Source organism: Euprymna scolopes, chromosome 12 (genome assembly GCF_053919585.1).
Source record: "Euprymna scolopes isolate OS-2025 chromosome 12, ASM5391958v1, whole genome shotgun sequence".
Lineage (NCBI taxonomy): Eukaryota > Metazoa > Mollusca > Cephalopoda > Sepiida > Sepiolidae > Euprymna > Euprymna scolopes.
This window is the reverse complement of record NC_136493.1, coordinates 68,098,931-68,119,575: the sequence shown is the minus strand read 5'-3', so window position 1 is coordinate 68,119,575 and position 20,645 is coordinate 68,098,931. Positions and strand designations below refer to the sequence as shown.

At 34.2% G+C, this 20,645-nt stretch overlaps 2 protein-coding genes across 10 annotated transcripts in view; one reads left to right on the top strand and one right to left on the bottom strand.

Moving 5' to 3' along the window:
- The window catches only part of LOC145291314 (uncharacterized), a 464,874-nt gene that overhangs the window by 131,250 nt on the left and 312,979 nt on the right, over positions 1-20,645 (bottom strand). The gene's annotated exons all lie outside the window — the stretch shown is intronic.
- LOC145291313 (uncharacterized) overlaps positions 1-20,645 on the top strand; it is a 176,833-nt gene that overhangs the window by 124,870 nt on the left and 31,318 nt on the right. For all 6 annotated transcript variants that reach the window (XM_080137044.1, XM_080137047.1, XM_080137043.1 and 3 more), the window contains 3 exons: positions 1,314-1,408; positions 4,389-4,552; positions 5,283-5,402. In XM_080137044.1, the coding sequence (XP_079993170.1) occupies positions 1,314-1,408; positions 4,389-4,552; positions 5,283-5,402 (379 nt within the window). The remainder of the gene's footprint in view (positions 1-1,313; positions 1,409-4,388; positions 4,553-5,282; positions 5,403-20,645) is intronic.

Below are 20,645 nucleotides of genomic sequence, written 5' to 3'. Positions count from 1 at the left end.
ACTAGATGGCTCTGATTGATAGTCAATTTGCATAAGTGGAGAAATGGGCAGCATATAAACGGTACTTTTTTTTTAAGCATGGGTGAAGAGCGCAGAGAGTGAAACGACGGTTGGAAGAAGTGACGGTGAATTCTTTTTGTGGTGGTGAATTATTTTTGGACGTTGAAGAGCTCAACCTTTTGGAAGGAACAGCTGTGTCTTATATATTTTTTTTAAATTTCATTTTTTTTCTACTTCACTACAAGTTATTTCGGCGGGAACTATGGAAGCAAAGAGGATCAGCAGTGAAATGCTTAAGACGTTCTCTGGAGAGGGAGATGTTATAACCTGGCTGACCAAGATTAAACTTGTCGCTAAGTTGTGGGACATCGCGGATGTAGTCAGCTTGATACCGCTGTATCTTGATGGTGATGCTCTGGCCCTATATCTGGAGATGCGGGAGGAGGATCGACTGTCTGTTGACGCCATTGAGGAAAAGTTGAAGGAAGCATTTACTGAAGAACCGTTTGTGGCATATGGCAAACTAAGCCGTATGGTGTGGACCGGAGAACCTGTCGATGTTTACGCCAACAATATCAGGAGGTTGACGGGACTAGCAGGATTCAATGGAGGAGGCCGTCTACAGATGGTTAAGATGGCCTTTATCAATGGCTTCCCGGACCATATTTCTATAGCTCTGCAGCAACTGCCCGGTGTAAATACTATGGAGGTGGTTTGAGTTGTCCCCCTTTGCAAATTGGCTGTTTGGAGAAATGGAAAACTAGATGGCTCTGGTTGATAGTCAATTTGCATAAGTGGAGAAATGGGCAGCATATAAACGGTACTTTTTTTAAGCAGGGGGAAGAGCGCAGAGAGTGAAACGACGGTTGGAAGAAGTGACGGTGAATTCTTTTTGTGACGGTGAATTATTTGTGGACGTTGAAGAGCTCAACCTTTTGGAAGGAACAGCTGTGTCTTATATATTTTTTTAAATTTCTTTTTTTTCTACTTCACTACATGAACCTTTATGAATTCAATATAGAGATAATTAAAAATTAATATTGCATGAAAAACTCTAAATGCAATAGTCTATAAGAACATTCGTGTCTGGAATATAATGCAAATTTTAAAAGATTGGGTTTAAGGAAATAACAATCATATTTGCCATAAATGAACAATATGCTCGAAGGTGTTCAATACATATCGGCCAAAGCTTAGTAGAAATATAAATATCACCATTGATGAAGATAATCAAATTTTATGAACGTATTCGTGTTTTGTTATCATGAAAAGTAACTCATGCTTATTGAAGTTGGACGATTTTACTTTTGTAGGAAAAAGAACAACTTAAACTGATGATGGAAGCTGAGATTGAGAAAATGAAGAAACTGGCATGTATTGAAGAAGAAAAACGACTTGTTAGAAAAAGGTGAGCAAAATTAATATTATCGATCTTATTGAAGAGACCCTTAAACATTTAAATAACTTAATTTAAATTGTAAATTAATTCATAGTAAACACCTCCTTTACAACAATTTATTATTTGACAAGGAGTATAATTGAAAACTTTTATATATATATATATATACACACACAACATTCCAACTTCTGGTTGTTAAATACTCTCTCACTGTTTACTATGAATGCCTGCCGACTTAGCATTTATAGGCACTTAATTTCCTTCAATTCTTGTGTTAATTGCTAGTGGCCTTCAGGTAAGATGCTAGCCTAGGAAGTCAAGGGTGACTTTATGACTGGGTATGAAGCTGAAGAATTATCGATATTTACTAATATCTATATATATAAATTCGTATTCCTGTCTGTTTCTTTGTTCACAATTTGATTAATATATACAAAAGGTCCATTAGTTTAATGTTTCATTTATTTCTATATATAGTATGGTTCTTTCAAAATATAAGATTAAGAGGCCATCTCATTTGCATATTATGTTAAGGAAAATCGATTTCATTAAAAAGTTGTATGTTAATTAAAGTTTCTAACGAGAGAGTTGTTTTAAGTGTTCGATTTAAGACTGTTATTTCATTAACCTTAAATAACAATTATATTGATAATATATTTAATTTAATTTATTTGGAATTATTATTTCCGACATCGACTTTTTTAGAAACGAGTAGAGTTGTTTCCCCTGATGAGTTTTTTTATGTTCTAAGTTTGAAAGATAAAAAAGAAACTCTTCCCCACATAAAATAATTTGGTAATCGCAATAAGGTTCTAGCATGTAGACAGAAAGATGTTTTGCTTTATTTTTAAATATAAATAAATAAAACACGAATAAACGAAAAGATCTCATTTGTTTGTTTTTATTATTCTTGAAACGATTATACAGAATCTTTCAGCATTCCGGCAATTGAACTCCCACTCCCCCCCTCCAAAAAAAAAGAAACAAGTCGAAAATTTCTTTTATTTATGAAAAAAAAAAAAAAGCGTAAAAGAACCCTATTATTCAAATCAAAAAAGTACAAAGAAATTTCTCTTTTCTGGCCAAGGACAGAACCAAAGTCAGAAGGAAACTACAACTTAAATTTAATTATCAATGCTAAGTCCCGGGGCAAATTCCCACGTTGTAGACTTACAATAATTAAATGCACCCAACTGCCAACTATTGGCGAAAACAAAGAAAGGAAATATTTCTTTTAAAACTTTCTTCTTAAAACCTGAGGGAGGCGCTAAGGTTTGGGAATAAATGAATTAACAAGGAAGAAATAAATTCTTTGTAGAAATAAACGTATACAATTTATTGGAATGACAAATATCTCCGAGAAAACCTATTTGCTTTTTAAACCTTTTTCTTTTAAATGATAAACCCACTATGACTATGGGGAAATAATTTAATTGTTGATAAATAAATTTATAGTAAATTAAAAAATTATAGGAAAGCAAAAATATCTCTTAAGAACCTGCTGTTTATGACTAAATTATCGGGCATAAATATCTTATTAAATTCTCGCTTAAATCACGAGTTAAAAGGTAATTTCTACATACCAAAATTAAAGAAAATTAAATAATACATTCAGTTTTCAAATTATCAATAAATTTTCAAATTTGTATCAATAAATGTTACGGGTGTTCCACTAACATAACAAATAAAAGGAAAATGCAAATTTGTAGGGAAGAAATTCTAAAGCAAAAATGTTTAAATTTCAATTCCCTAAAAATTTAAAATGGCGACATGGTCAAGGGAGCTGACACATAAAAGGTGGAGGTAGCGCAGTACCAGGCAAAAATGGTGGGAAACAGCTTACAAAATTACATACAAAACATACAAAAATGGAAATAAAGCAATCAATAACCAGATCAAATTAAAATGGGCCTTTGCCCATTTTCATTAGTTCGAAGATCACCTGCCTGAGAGGAGGAGATTTTATTTCGGGCTTCGTCAAAAAGATTTGACGTTAAATTCGTCACAGGTATTTTTTTTTTCTTTCTCATTTAGAAAGACTTATTAAAGTTTAATTGTAATTTTGTTCCAGTTATTAAAAAAACAACAAGGTTTTATCTACTGGAAAATTAGTCCCAGTTATTAAAAACACGAGGTTTTATCAAGTGGGAAATTAGTCTCTAAAGTATTAACAGAAGAAACTGGCCGTGTTTTGAGGATTTCTTTTCAGTAAAGAACAAAAATTAATTTCGCTGTCAAGTCGAGCAGATTATCGGCACATGTGACGCCCAGGAAAGATCATTCAACCGAAGTTTCTTTAAAAAAATATTCCATTAATACCAGAATTTATCCCGTGAATTATTTTATTTGTACATGTAAAGCCTACCAAAGCGGCTTTATTGTTTTCGTTTCTTTCCTTTGGATTTAAAGGTATCTGAGCAACACAAAGGAAAAATATTTTACCTCTTTCTCCCATTTAAAGTCAAAGAGACTTTATTTGTTTGTGATTCCTTTTGCAAAAAACATTTTGTAGAAATGGTGAACATTTTGTTAAAAGAAGGACTGAATTTAAACAAGGACTCAAAAGAACTGTTTTCTGTTTTTATATGTTCTTTTCTTTTCAGCTTTTCTTACAAGTAAGAATTGTCATCTTTTTTGTATTATTATTTTATTTATTTTAAATGTTTCTTAAGGGTTTTTTTTTTAACCCTAGCTTTGGGAAATAAAGGCAATTGATAACTTTTTGTTTTAATAAATTTGGATCATTTTAAACACATTCGAGTCTATATTTCTTTTGCTCATTCCTATTAGTTTCCCATTTCCAACAAATTTGCTTTAAATGCTTTTTTCCTTTTTTATTTCATTTTTGTTACCATGGAAAACGGATTTTGGTAACGAACCCAAAATTCTGTTAATACATCATGTAGACTTTCTGTATTTTCTTTACCATAAAGTGCTAATTTGAATAAGCACTAAGATTTTAATGAGATTTTTGCTTGTATTTAAATAGGCGGAAAGCAATACTAGAAGAGAAACGACGGGAGAAACAAAGGCAAGCAGAAGAGGCCAGAAAGAGACAAGAAGAAGAAAAGGCACGCGAAAAAATACTCCAGTCACCAGAAAAGAAAGATGAAAATGGTCAAACTGCTTTACATCGTATAGCAGCTGAGAAGGGTAAAAAAAAAAAACTGATAGGTTTTTGAATTTACCTTGAAGTAAGATGTTATATTCTTGATAGGCACGCACTCACTCCTGGATATTATCCATCTCTTGTGAGCTAGTACTGAAGCTATTCATTAAAGCTTTCTTAAGGCAGATAACTTGAAAATGTTATTTTAACTTGAAATAGATTTTATTTACTTAACTCGTGAATATCCATTTTCTTAACAGGAAATTGCTAATGGTTGCATTTTCTCAACAGCATATCTTTTTTATACCTTTTATCTATTAGTTTTTGGGTCTTTTTTATGTTAAATTCTTGTTTTGGGGTTTTGTTTTGTTAATCACCATTGAGTCATTTTGCCCAAATCAGTTTTTTGTTTTGTTTTGTTTTTGTATACACCCGATGTGTAAATAAATTTGAAGAACTTTTGTAATGCAACAAATGATCACCCAGGCTCAACGTCGGTTAAGTTTTATAATCGGAATTGAGATGTCAATGTGACTTCAGGTTCAACTTTTCATGTGATTACTGTTCAAAACTGACTGCAGAATTTAAATATTTACATTTTCTTTCTTTTTTTAAATCACCCCAAAACAATGCAGCCTCGGTTGTGAAGCCATAACACTTTAAAAAATTTATTCAAACTTTATTTTAAGACAAAAAAAAAAAATAGAGATTTAAAAAAAACTAATGTTCGAAATAATTTGTTTTATATTATAATGTTTTTGTGTTCTAAAATAGATGCTGACTTTACCCACTTGGACAAAATGTCAGTATTGTTAGCAGAGCGAGATGTCAAATTCCGAACTCCTCGGGACATTGCCCAAGAGATGGGTTATGATGGAAATGTGACAGAGATCGGTACGTAAGTATGTAGTGAAGAGAGATGTGATCTGAATGAATGCCAAAAACTGACTGGCTTAAATAGACACTTTTTTGTTTTCTTCTCTGATTCTCTCTTCATTTCTCAAAAAAGTGAGTTTTTACAAAGACATGTCAACAACATTTTTTAAACTATAAAAATAATTCCTGTTTTAAATGACTCAGTATTTTTCAACCAGTAAAAATGATTCTCTGCTAACAATCCAACACGAAAAAAAAAATGTCAGTAAGCGGGACAAATGAACCAGATTTAGGCTGGCAAATATTAGAAGAGGTCTAGAACATATTTTTTTTACAGGGATACAAAAACGAAAGAGATATTTCAAACACACATACAAGCTTCATCATTTGCATGCAACTATCGTCATACTAACAAATTGAGTAAACAATGAAAGGCAACAGAAACAAATTGTGACACACCAAGTCACACACACTAAGGTAGGCCTACACATACACACTATTGTACTGCTTATTAATTACATGCACATATTATTCACACACACTTAGTCAACCTAACAGATATATATAAACACATAATACTTAACTCTCGTGTCTGCTTATCCACTAAACATTTGCAAGACATCTTTGAATAAACTTTCCCAAATGAACATTTCCTAACTAAAAATGACTTTCATACTTATGTAACTGTTTTGTTATTTAATCATATTTTCCTTAATTTTTCATTTAAAAAAACTCTGTTGATGTATTTACTTACCACTTGCTAACTGGTGACTCTAATTGTAATACTCACCAGAGTAGCAAGCGTCCGCGTATTTGTGCATTGTGTGGATGTGCGTGTGAGTGGTGGCATGATAGAGGAGGGGTGGACTTGCCGCAGGGAAGTGTTGGGTGGGAAAAGAGAAAAAAAGATGGCGCCCGGTGTTTTATAAACTATGGTCTCACGAGATCGCGAGATCATGAGAAGATAGAGGGCACACATGCAAATGAGACAGGGTGAAAAACTGCATAAAAAGAAAGCTTGAGTGAGATGAAGGGACAGTGTCGTTTACAGTCACAAGGTTATTGTGTTACTATTGCGAGCGTTGGTGACGATTGAAGTTGAATTTGATACAAGTTATTTCGGCTATTGCTGTGAAAAATGACCGACTCAAAGTTTGATCTGAAACTGATTCCAAAATTTGATGGGTCCACATGTCGTTGACTGGGTTGAGAGGGTCGAGTTCACCTGCAATCTCGGTGAGGTAAAGAGAGTGCACACTGTGATTCCCTTGAGATTGGCTGGGGAGGGGGGCGCTCTGAGTGTGTATCAGCAACTTAGTGCCACTGAGAAGGCTGATGTGACCGCTATGAAAAATGCGCTTTACAAGGCATTTGCAATGGATCCTTGCATGACTTATGAAAGATTCGCCTCCAGGAAGCTCATGCTGGGAGAAAACATGGATGTGTTCTTTGCGGAATTAAAGAAACTTGCTGTGCTGTTTGGCAATGAAGTGTCAGAGAGGACATTGGTATATGCATTTGTGGCCGGTCTTCCCACAAGTTAAGCAATTGTTGAGAGCCCCTACCAGTGTGTCCGCATCGCCTATGGAGCACTTGATGGAATGCATGCGGGCTATTATCAGAGATGAGGAGGACCTGGGGGAACCAGTTGTGATGGCGACAAAGGCAGCCCAGAATGAGGCCGAGGAGATTCCCAGTCTGAGCCCTGCGACTAATGGAAGATGTTACCGCTGTGGTCGGCAATGTTATTTTGCAAGAAGCTGCACTGATAAAGGGCGGCCGTGACTGCGCTGTTTCCAATGTGGCGGCATAGGGCACCTAGCCCAAAACTGTGCGGGAAAAACGTCAGGGGGCAGGATGTCAGCGCTGCCCTGCTCCCCAGATAAGATCTAAGTGACGCGTAACCTATTATAACTGTGTACGTGAACCGAGTGCCCTGCTCAGCACTTCTCGACTCTGGTTGCTCACATACCATCATGAGTGCCAAATTGTGTTGGACCTGGACTAAAAGGAATATTAAAGTCACCACAATAGGTGGCGAGACACAAGCATGTTGTGGAGCCAGAACTGTGAAGGTTCACACGGACTCTGGTGTGGCTGCGGAAATTAATGTGTTGGTGCTGGGGTTCGACGTACTGCTGGGATACGATGCTATCAAGCCACTGGGGGGAGTGATCATCGAAAACGATGGGAGCGTGCACTTTTTAAAAAAAACCTGGTGTGTGCTGCAATCCACATTGAACGCCCTGACTTTAAGGTGGGCTATGACTATAGCCAGCAGGCCTGGACTGCGTCATGGAAGTGGACCGAGGGAAGGGCACCAACCAAATTAAAGAATCGCATCGCAGAATACCCTATACCTGACGAGACTCGTGATGAGTACGAGCAAGAGCTTGAGGCGTGGATACGAGATGGATGGCTGATGCCCCCTAGCCTGAGAAGCTTGGTCCGCCCAAGGTTCTGATACCCCTAATGGCGGTTATCCAGCATAAGTCAAAAGTAAGACCGGTGCTGGATTAGCTCAACCAGTACATTGAGGCTTACACTGCCGATGCTGACATGTGTGCCAGCAAACTGAGGGAATGGCACCAGAAGGGCTCTAATGTGTCAATATTAGACCTGTGGAAGGCCTATTTGCAGGTGCAAGTAGATGAGACACTGTGGCTGTTCCAGACAGTGTGATTTAGGGGTCAGAGGTACTGCCTAACACGACTCGGCTTTGGTCTGAATCTGGCACCGCAGATCATGAAGATCATTGTGAATGCGGTGTTGTCTCAAGAAAAGACCATTGAGGACACAACATCAGCCTACATTGACGATGTGTACATCAATGAGGCCATCGTGTGTCAGGGAAAAATTGGCTCAGTTTGGTCTGCAGTGCAAGAATCCTGAACGTCTGAGGGATGGAGCACGCGTATTGGGATTAGACGTCTGTGAGGAAGATGGCACCCTACGATGGAGGCGTGGTAGTGGGATTCCAGGCATCCCTGACGTTGTTACGAGGCGGACCGTTTTTTCCTGGTGTGGGAAACATTGGACATTTACCAGCCTGTGGCTGGCTACGTGTAGCTGTGGGTATCATCAAACACAGAGCGAATTTAGTAACCACAGGTTGGGATGATGTGCTTGACGATGCTCTGATGGTAACTGAGACCCTGGAGAGAGTCAACAAGGAGGACCCTGCCCGTGGAAAATGGTGTGTTGATGCAGAGCATGTAAATGTGTGGGTCGATGCTAGTTCATTGGCATTGGGAGTCGCATTACAGCAAGGAGGGAATGTGTTTGAAGACGCATGTTGGCTGCGACCCGTGAGTGATGCTCAGCACTTCAACTTAGCAGAGCTGGACGCTGTTGTAAAGGGAATAAATCTCACACTGCGATGGCTATCGAAGAAACTACACCTGTACACGGATTCTCTCTGCATCTACCACTGGGTGTCTGATACGCTTTCAGGACGGACAAGAATCCGCACTAAGGCAGCCAGCGAGATGTTGATCCAGCGAAGGCTAGATATGCTGAAGAGTCTGGTCTGAATAGGGACTATCAGTGGGGGTAACGCTGTTAACATCACATTGTAATCGTGCCAACCAACTAACCCGTGTACCTCACAGATGGGTGTGGAGCCGTGAAGATGGGTGTGGAGCCGCGAAGATGGGTGTGGAGCCGCGAAGATGGGTGTGGAGCCGTGAAGATGGGTGCGGAGCAGTGAAGATGGGTGTGGAGCACACTGCTCGATCTCGCGCAGTTGTAATTGGCGCAATTAGCCCATGTCAAATACAGAACGATTCGTGCTCACAGCGGACATCCAGGTATCACGAAAACAGTGTATTTTGCGAGGCGTGTGGACCCAAGCAGTGACAAAGGCAGATGCCAGACAGATGTCAGGCACTGTAAGGCGTGTCAGTCTATTGATCCTGCACTAGAGCAATGGTGAAAAGGACACTTGGACGTCAAGAAGGTGTGGCAGCAGGTGGCGATGGACATTACCCAATACAGTGGTAAATCCTTTCTAACTCTTATCGATTGTGGACCCACACGTTTTGCGGTATGGCGACACATAATTAGACAGGATTCGGCAAGTGTTGTTTGCATCTTGTCATCCATCTTTTTTGAGCGGGATGCACCGGAAAAGATTCTGATGAATAACAATGCTACTTTTTGCAGCCAACAAGTTCAGCAGCTGTTGAATGGGGCGTCGACTACGGCTGCGATGCTCTCATATGCCATTAGGGCAGGTCGATTTTCAACTTTTTTCAGAAAATCAACATGGCACTGGTGATGATAGTTGGGATTTAATGTGATAAGAACATATACCAAAAATTAGATTCCCATCTTGAACAGAAAATTGAGCATTTAATTTTAAAAATCGCGTAGAAAAATGTTGAAAAATCCTTCATTTTCATAGTATTTTTCACAGCACTAATTTTGAAATTTCACTATTTTTATAAAATATTCAATTAAAATTGATATATTTATATGAAATGCATTGAAAGAAAAGTAATACATGAATTATAATTTTAATTATGAATCACGCCTAGCAAAATATCTCAACTTTTACTGCATTGATTAAACAAAAATTGAAACAAAAAGCTAGTTAGCAATTAAGTCTTTTAAATTTCACAATTCAAAAAGATATGCGAAGATGTATTACACAATATAACAACTTGATACAAGTTACAAAACCATGTATTTTAATTTTTTATTAAATGCAATCATATAAACTGTTATAATAGAACTAAATTTTTCTGTATACTTTCCTTTCGAGGAAAATGAAGGTCTAATTTGCTGGCACAATGACTTTGTAATAATGTGTCTATGTCTTGCTTCCTGTCCATATACAACTTTTTGAGAAAAATCAATCAAATTTGACCAGTGTGTGGCTGCAAAATTGATAGCAGTAATCTTTTCATTTTTTTTTTTTTGAGTTGTTCACAAAAAAACAACACAAAAAAAAAATTATTTGAAAACACTTATTTTTTTTTATATTTTTGCAATATAATATGAATAAAACTAACTATTGTTTGTGTAAATTAAGAAATTTAATGGATAAATATTTATTTACCTAATGGACAAAATCGTTTGAATGCCCTCTTCTCTAGCATCCAATTCATCTGAGTTTATCATCGATATTATATTTTCCAGAGATAGTGCAAAAGCACCATATTTTGAACTGTTTAAAACAGTAATTTGGATTTCAGTTAACCGTTTTGTTCTCTGAATCATATTAAAATATACTGTTGTTGGTTAAAAAAAAATATTGTCGGTTTTGATCTCAAACCAACTAACTGCATACACTTGGATGATAAATTTGACCAAAATGTTTAATTTATCATAGTGTTTGAGGATAGACAACTCTAGTCCATAAACACATTAATCTTGTGGCTTATGTTAGCCATCTTCCTTGGTTCAAGGGCCCAATTTTCTAAGTTAACTTCTCCACAAGAAATGCCAACAGCATACTCAAAAAGTAGCCTCTGGTCTTCACACTTAAATTATTTGTTTCTTCTGCTGTCAGATAATGATGATCAGGAGGGACACTAATTTTTTAGAATTCTACTTGAGGCAAATCTTGATAATTATTGATACAAAGTTTCCCCAAAGGACTAGTAAATGTTGTTAGGCTTTTTGTTGTTCCATCAATTAATTTAAAAATTGCTGTAAATGCCAGTTCTTCTAGTGGAACCTGAAAATTGGAAAATTTGCATGTTTAATAATAGAGCCAGATTACATAATAAATACCAATATATTTTATTTTCTACAAAAAAGGAACATAATTGCAGGTGAATTTATAGAATTAATTTTACCTCCTTGTTAGAAGGACAAGTGCAGATTATGTGCCTCGTTTGACAATTTTCTGTCTTGCACTTTACTGCAAAGTCATCACATCTCAAGACAGAAAGTTTACAGCTACAAGAAGATATATCAAACAGTCTGTCTAGCTGTTCCTTCATTCTTTTCACTTTGATTGCTGCAAGAGATTTCCTGTCAATCTGTTTGCCCCTCTTATAGCAAAATATATTGACCTTCTGTCCTATATAATGTTACCTTAACAAGGGCAACTGTGGACTGACTGCTTGCCGAATGCTAATTATTTCCTTGGCAATTAACTTAGAAATCTCACTATTTTTAGAGTGGGGATAACTGTTTTCGAGGAAATAACTAAATTGGATGACTTGTTGTGAAGTTGAGGGTGCTGTTTCATCCAAATGACAAGGTGACCCAGCAAATTTTGTGAACCACGGATTAAAACTGAACGTTGTGCTTTTACTGACATTCTAATCTGAAAAGTAAAATAAGTAAATGGATTATAACTGAAGGAAACTGTATTAGGCTATCTTCCAGTTTCATACGTAAAAAAATTAGTGCTGGTTATAAGAAATAATGAAAAACTTTGTAGAATTGAATTAGATGTATTGAAGAGAGAGGACCAAATCAGAGGCATAGTAGCATTTAGTTTAGACATTTTAGCAGATTTTACCTCCGCCTTCAATAACATGAATTTATCCATAAAGAGATTCCTTCTTGCTGTAGCTGTACCATTTTAAACGAGTGTTTAGAGTTCGAAAAACCAGTGCTTGTGCATCTATGTTACTATGCTATTTTTAATAGTATCTTCAAGTTAAATTTAATTTTTATGAAATTTTTGTTTATTAAATTTTTAGGTGAAAGTACAGAATAGTTACAATACAACCTCCTTCCCATATTAAGAATGGCTTTCTAAATAAGTTATTTTAGCACAATAACATAGATGCACACATAACGAAAAACCTTTAAAGGAGTTTCCTTATTTACTTGTATTAATCTTTGTGGGTTATCTGATTTAAAACTATAATTTTAGAAGAAAACACGTCTTAAAAACAATTACTCCCTAAAAAAAATAAATTAAAATTTGACACTAATTTTCTGCAAAGTATTTTTTATTAAGTAGAAAAACTTGAAAATTTACGTGGTTATGTTTCGTAAAGAATGTGTAGAATAAAATTGTATGGACTATATTTTTGTTGTTGTTTTAATATAAAACTGGAGTATTACCATATTTTCATAAAAATTTCAAATAGTATTTGATGTGAAATATTAGGTTGGTGCAAAAATAATGCTTTTGATGTTCATCTGAACGTTAAAAAATGACATTGTTTTTGTGTCAACCTAATAGAAAAACAAATTAAAAAAGATAAAACAAATATGTTTAAATTCACTGCAGACACTTGAAATGTAATAATATATATTTTAAACAAGTCTTTTTCGTTTTTCCTTTCGAAATAATTAAGCCTAAATCGTAATGTTTTCAAATTAAATAATAAACAAATATTAATTTTCAATATCAATAACGAGCGTGTTTTGTGACGGTTAAATCTAAAATGTTTCTACCCAAAATAAGTTCCCGAAATGAAAAAGCGAACTTTGGTCGTTATTATTTAAAAAACATAATTTTGCCTTTACACTTAATATTTATTTTATTAATTCATTATCCTCACTCATTTTGTTTAAAAATGTAGTTTAAAATATATTCTAAATAATGATTCTATTTTCTTAACAGTACGGATTGTTTTGATGACAGGACGTTCTTGACAATTCACCGAAAAACTTTTAATCGCTTCAATTTTTCAACTTTTAAAGTCATTTCCTCAAGCAAAGATAACGATTTTGAGAAAAATATTTTATGTAGGTATTTTCTATGTCAAACCCCAACTATCATCACCATTGCCTCACCGGGGTTCCAAAATCGACCTGCCCTAATGTGCCATCAGGAATTGGTATTGCTGAGAGGAGCCATCATAGCATTAAGAGAATTGCTGCCAGAAAGCAATGTACCATTATGGAGGCCACATATTAGTATAACGTCACGCTGAAGGATGGGAAATTACCTACAACAGCGCCAGCCAATGCCATATACACATATCATGTTAGACTAAAGGGAATTGATGCTGCACAGCCAGTCAACCAGAAAAGACATGCTAAATATGTGGTAGGGAATCCAGTTTGGGTGAGACCACTTGGAAACCAGTGCACCACCAAATTCAAACGAGGACGAATCTCTGAAATCAACAGACCAGAGAGTGATAATTACAGTTCATCTGACATGGCAGAAACAGAATCAGAACCAGACCAGAACCATACCCGAAACCAGAACCAGAAACAGAACCTGAATCTGAATTAGAACTTGAATCCGAATCAGAACCTGAACCTGAACCTGAATCTGAATCAGAATCAGAACCTATGAATGTGCCCCTTCACAGAAATAAGCGGACTAGGAAACCAACCCTGCAATGCACTTTGTGTGATCATCAGATCAGGGGGGAGTGTAATACTTACCAGAGTAGGAAGCATCCGCATATTTGTGCATCATGTAGATGTGCGTGCTAGCGGTGGCGTGACGGAGGAGGGGTGGACTTGCCGCAGGGAAGTGTTGGGTGGGAAAAGAGAAAAAAAGATGGTGCCTGGTGTTTTATAAACTATGATCTCGCGAGATCACAAGAAAACAGAAGGCACACATGCAAATGAGACAGGATGAAAAACTGCATAAAAAGCAAACTTGAGTGAGAGGAAGAAACAGCGTCATTTACAGTCACGAGGTTATTGTGTTACTATTGCGAGCGTTGGTGACGATTGAAGTTGAATTCGATATATTAATATCCTTCAACATTTACTTCATATCCATTTTAATATGCATGCTGTTTATCTCCATTTTCCTTCCTTTGCCATAACATAACTTTTAAAGCTGCATTTATGTTAATTATCAACATGGTTTGTGGCAATTCTTAAAGACAACCATTGCCTAAAAATAACCCTACCAAAGCCAGGAGCCACATCACAAATTGATACCACAATGTTTAGTATACATCTCTACATTATCGGTGTATGTAATCTTCTGATACCGATATCCTGGGATTCTAGAACATAGTCACAGAGAATGAGCCTTTGTAGATATACTAGTTAAAATTAAAAACAATCATATCACAGACATTTACTACAAACCCACAGACAACAATATCTCGATTTTAAAAGCCATCAATCCAAAATTACCTTATTCCTTAGCAAGCAGAATCTGCACTATAGTCACTGACAAAGACCTCTAAAGTATCTAACTGAATGAATCACAAAAAACATTAAAGTATTATAATACACAAAAGTATAACATTAGCAGAAGAAATACCATTAGAATAACTATGAACCCCCCCCCACCACCACCACCACCACCAAAAGAAAAAATAATAGCTTTTAGCATACCTCTCTACACACAACAAAAACAATCCAGAACTATTTAGGGATAACAAAAAGTGTTGACCTACTCAACTAAAACAAATTGAGCAATAACAAAACCTAGCTAAAACAACAAAAATAATAAAAAGCAAATTCCAACTGCACTCTCAAACTCAACAAACACACAACAAACACACAACAAAAGAGGCCACAAAATCAGCAAACAATGGTGTGGAGTCTGTGACTCATACACATACTAAAACCCAACAGAAATATTCAAAATAAAAGAAGACTTAAACTACAAAAATATGGTCTATATATTAAAATGCACACCATGTGATAAAATCATATATAGGCATCATCAAAACACTCAGCAACAGAATCGCTCTACATAAAAGCAACATAAAATCCAAGAAAACAGGCATTTGTTTCACAGCTTAGACGCACATACAACATAGGTAGATTTAAAATCATGCTGATTTTTTCAAACTGAAAATTATGCCTATTTCCTAACACGGAAAAAAACTTCATAACAAAATTCACACCAGTTCTGAACAAGTCATAAGAACACACAGAGCACATACATATGAAAATGAAAGTTGATGCATGTGTGAAATGATTGTGTCTGTGCAAACAAGAACATATATACACATGCACATATATGCACCCACATACACAAAGCAGAAAAGATACATTGACTTGAAAACACACACATATAAAAGATGGGGTTTATAAAAAAGCAATCCTCATAAATTAAATTAAATTATATTAAACTCCATCCCTTTATGCAAGAAAAAACTTATAACATGATTCACATTGCACTAACAAATCATAACACACACACAGCAAACAATGCAAACATGTATACGAAAATGAATATTTGGATGTGTAGACAAAACATATACATGCATACATACACAATTACGCAACTAAAATTGATACATTAACCTAAACATGTGCTAAAGGAGGAATATTTATTGAAGGAAATGGATTATTTTTGTTAACAGCTTCAACAATAATAAGTCCAACCCCTGGACCATTAAATTTTAATGTCACTTTATTGTATTTTTTAAAGATATCTTTTCTTATAATAATGTTAGTAAAAAGATCTTTAATTACTTCCACTATTATGCCAGAATGTGTCTTATTTTCCATTATTGCCTCACTAAGTATTTTAGCATGTTGTGTAGGATCTGCTTGTTTCGATAAAATAAAGAGATTTAATTCTTTAGTAATATTTTTACTAACAAACGTCCCTACACAGCTGGAATCGACCATGACATTAAAAACATAGCCATTTAATGTTTGTTAATGCAATGTGTTTCGTTTTTGTTCCAAATCCGGCTAGGAAGGGTCAAATTTGTAACTTGTAGCTCTGTATACCACATGTCCTTTTATTTTTTACATTTTTGTACTTGGCTTTATGCGCCGGACATAATAGCTATGAATGGCAAGAAACAAGCACTGAAGGGTTGAACATTTTTCTGTATAGGAGCTACATGGATATCTTCACACATAAACGACAGTGATCATAAAAAATAGACAACAATCATAAATTATTTTGATCCCCACCTTATATAAAAGTAGTGACAAAATCTAAAGTAATATTTACTGAAAATGACCAAGATAGAAAGTGGGGAATTACATATGACTCATGCTTTTGATAAAAGGAATGAAACAAATTATATCAGAACTACAATGCTTTCTCCAAAAGTACACTTAGCAAAATTAAAATAAGATCAATAGAGAGACAAACTTAAAACTTGTGCAAAGAAAAATATTAAAAAAATCTTTTTAAGTGTTTAACTGTTGGTAGCTCCACTTTTTTAAATATACACTTTTCTATTGTTGGAACCACACTGGACTCTGCTTTATATACACACACACATATATATATAAATTTGTATTACTGTTTGTTTGTTTGTTTGTTCACAATTCGATTACTATATACAAAAGGTCCCTTACTCTACACTTTCATTTATTTCTATATATAGTATGATTCTTGCAAAATATACAATTACAATATCATCTCATTTGCATATTACATTAAGAAAAATCGATTTTATTAAATAGCAGTATCTTTGTTAATGTTTCTAGTGAGAGAATTGTTTTAAGTGTTCTATTTAAAATTTTTATTTAATAAATTTTAAACAATAATTATCTTGATAACATATTTAATTTGATTTATTTGGAATTGTTATTCCAACATCGATTTTTTTAAAGACTTTTTTTTTAGAGTTATTTGTCCCTAGAAACTTCAGATAAACAAACAAACAAACTATTCATCAAATAAATTTGGTAATCTTAGTTTATTTTTAAATAATTTTGTGTACACAAAAAAACGTTTGGCTTTTATTGTTTTTTAAATATTCAAACAAAAACAAAAAGAACACTTACAAAAAAACATTTGTTTGTTTTTATTATTCTTTAAATGGCTATACAGAAATGGGTAGGTACAGGCAAGAATGAACGAATAAAGATGGGGGGGTCCTAGTTTTGAAAGTAGATTTATCATCATTTTTTTGTAGGTTTCTGATTACTTTTTGATTGTATTTGAAAGATTAAGGACTAAACTTAATTTCCAAAAGGAAAAAAACATGAAAAAAAAAAAAAAATGTTATGAAAAATTTTTTCACAGCAAGCTAGCCAATTCAGCTAAATTTTGAAGTTAAATAAATTCATTGTAGAAATCCTTCAAAAGATAACTATTAGTTTTCTGGGTCTATTTCAAAGATAATTGTTTGTACAAAAAATAGCTTAATTAGCCCCAAAACCAGGTGATTCTGCGATTCACAAAAGCGCAACAAACGAAAGTTTTGTAAACACAGAATATAAGGAAGCTCAAAATTTCAGCCAGTCAAAAGACTGTGAAAATCACGTCATGTAATTAAAAAAGAGGAGTGCTAGTTTTCTTTTTTTTTCTCAGGCATGCATCCATACATTCCTATCCTGAAATTTATATGATTTTTACCATTTTTTAATTTAATTATTTTTCTATCTTCCTGTTTTTAAATTAAATTTTTTTTTTTTAATTATTGTTCAATCTATAAATATAAAAGCGAAAATGTGTGTATGTGTGTTTGTGTGTCCGCTAAAAACTTTCGACAGACACGACGAAAATTCACAAACTCGGTATCATATTGAAGCTTCATCCTTCGCTCAAAAAATATCCAAACATTGGCCAAAAACATTAATTTTTCACCCCGAAATCGACAATTTTCAACAGGGAGGGGGCGGGGGTCAACAAAAACGGTCCTCTCGTGACAACGACCGGGTCTACGCATGTGCCAGATGACGTCATGACCTGATTTACTTTGAATAGTTGAAAAACTGACTAAATTTCATGTACGTCGCATTAGCTCAGTTGATTAGCGCGTTAGTTCGTTATCTAAACGTTTTGGGTTCGAATCGTGGTATGAGATGTCTTTTTTTTTTTTTTTTCGATTTTTTAAATTTAAATATTAAACCAGTGTTATTTAAGCCATTTTTCACGTAACGTTCGTTTTTCTGTTTTTTATTTACTTCGCTTATCCACCCCCAACCATACACCCAAAAACACCCGGGTACCCACCAATTTTTTAGATTTTAATATCGAAACAGGCTTATTTAAGCCATTTTTCACGTGTTCGTTTTTCTGTTTTCTGTTTTGATCGTTCGTTTGCCTTATGTTAGGTTTTTTTTCGATGTTTTGATTATCCCCCCCTCCACTTAAGTTTTAACGTTATTTTCTCTTTTTACTTTGCTTATAACAAACAAACCTACGTCGTCGTCGTCATAACGCTCGACGACATCCATGTGCATACATGTCAATTTGGTTCTTACTTAAATAAATTCAAACATCTTTCAGTAACTCAATCTGGCTGGCCGATTTTATTTTCAAACTTCGCCTCAGGGCTTCGGGTTCGATCCTACCAACTTTTACCCCCCCCTCCCCGGTTTCTTTCTTATTTAACACCACACACACCTCCAAACACCCGGGCAACGCCAGGTACCCCCGCTAGTATTATATAAAAATCATGTTACGCCAAAAGTTTCACATTCATTCAAGCAAGGAAAATATTAAAATTTTACATGTAAAAGTTATGCGAAACCTGTAATTTAAACAAAAAGTGGAAATATTTTTTGCTATTATAATTTTTTGTGGAAAAATATTAAATAAACAATGCTTAATTCAATGATAATATCGGTATTTTGAGAAATTCATTTTTCTTCGAGTTATATTGAATTCATTATTACAGACTTTAGGGTTTTTATCATAACAAGAACCTTGTACCAGAAAAATATCCAGTAAATAAAACGTTGTTTAGTAAATCGTTATTTTTTCCATACACAAAACATGGACATAAATATCACTAAAACATCCGCTGGGTCATAAGCTTCATTTTGGTAACCTTACTTGCCTGGGTGGGTTACCGGTAGGCTGAAATGAACCGTGTCACACACGCACACAGACAGTAAATCGAACTTACTAAGGGAGATAATAACTTCTGGTGAATACTGGAAAAATTTCATTAAAATTAGTTAATTTCCTGATTTTTGGTGAATTTTTAAGTAAAGGGAGGGGTCAAAATGTTTATTCATTTTGAGCATCGGCATTCATTTTGCACGTACCTCGAATTTGGTAAATTTTTACGATGTGACCCAGCATCGTTTAACACCTAAAAAAAAAAAAGTAAAGATCTACTGCACCCCCCCCCCGCTCTAAATTCCACAATTTACATTTTTTTTTTCATGTTAATCTCGATTACAAACTTAAATTTCTAATTAAAAAAAGGTAAATTTTTACGATGTGACCTAGTGTCATTTAACCCCTAATGAAAATGAAGATTTACGTTTTTTAAGCCTAATATGTTTAAACAACCTTTATAAATAAAATGAAAGAAGAAATTTGGAAAAAAAAGAAAATTAACATTTTAGAGTGGGGGATCAATTTTCTTTTGGCCACTAATCGTTCAACGAGACATGTCACCTCTAGCATTTTTTCAAGTTTGGTGATCGAGGGAGAGAGGGTGCAAAATATGGCAAATACATTTTTTTTATGGAGGGGGAAGAATTACATTTGAAACATAAAATAACGATAAATTAATTTTTATGAGACCATTCTGTACTTTCACCTCACAATTTCATAAACAAAACAAACTCCAAAATATGACAAATCCAATTGGTGTGTGTGTGTGAGGGGGGGGAATATATTAAAAACATAAAATGACGAAAAATGTAATTTAATTGTTTTTGGAATTAATTTTTGGTAGATCTTCATTTAAAAAAAAAAAAAATTAGTCAAGTAGGCACTACTTGGCTAATTTTTTTTTTTTTTTCGATCGCACGGGCATTCGCAGCTATATTTATTGAAACAAAAGTTGTAATAATTCATTTTTAATTATTTTTTTTGGGGGGGGGGGGTTCTTTCCTGTGCTCAATATCCGGACACACACACGCAAACACATGTACAACATACGCACACACATACAAATACGTAAATATATATATATATATATATATATGTTAGCTGGGAAGGGAGAGATTGAAAAAATTGTTTTTTTTTATTTTTTATAAATTTTTGAATTGACGGACGTTATAGTTGAAAGAAAGAAGGGAAAATAGGAGGGTAAATAGGTGAATTATACGTTAAATGTTTATTTTGATAATATAAAAATAGGTAAGAATAACAGTAAGTTAATTAAATAATAAATTAATAAAAATTAATACAATTATTAAGAAAAAGTTTAAGATAAGTAAATAACACAAACACACAAATACATACACATGAATACACATGTACAAAATATGTACACACATCAATACATATATACATGTTTGTATATATATGTTTGTATATATATGTATATATATATGTATATATATTTATGTATATATATATATGTATATATATACATATATATATGTATATGTATATATATATGTATATATATACATATATATATGAATATGTATATATATGTACATGTATATATATGTATATATATGTATATATGTATATGTATATATATGCATATGTATGTATATGTATATATATGTGTATATATATGTATATGAATA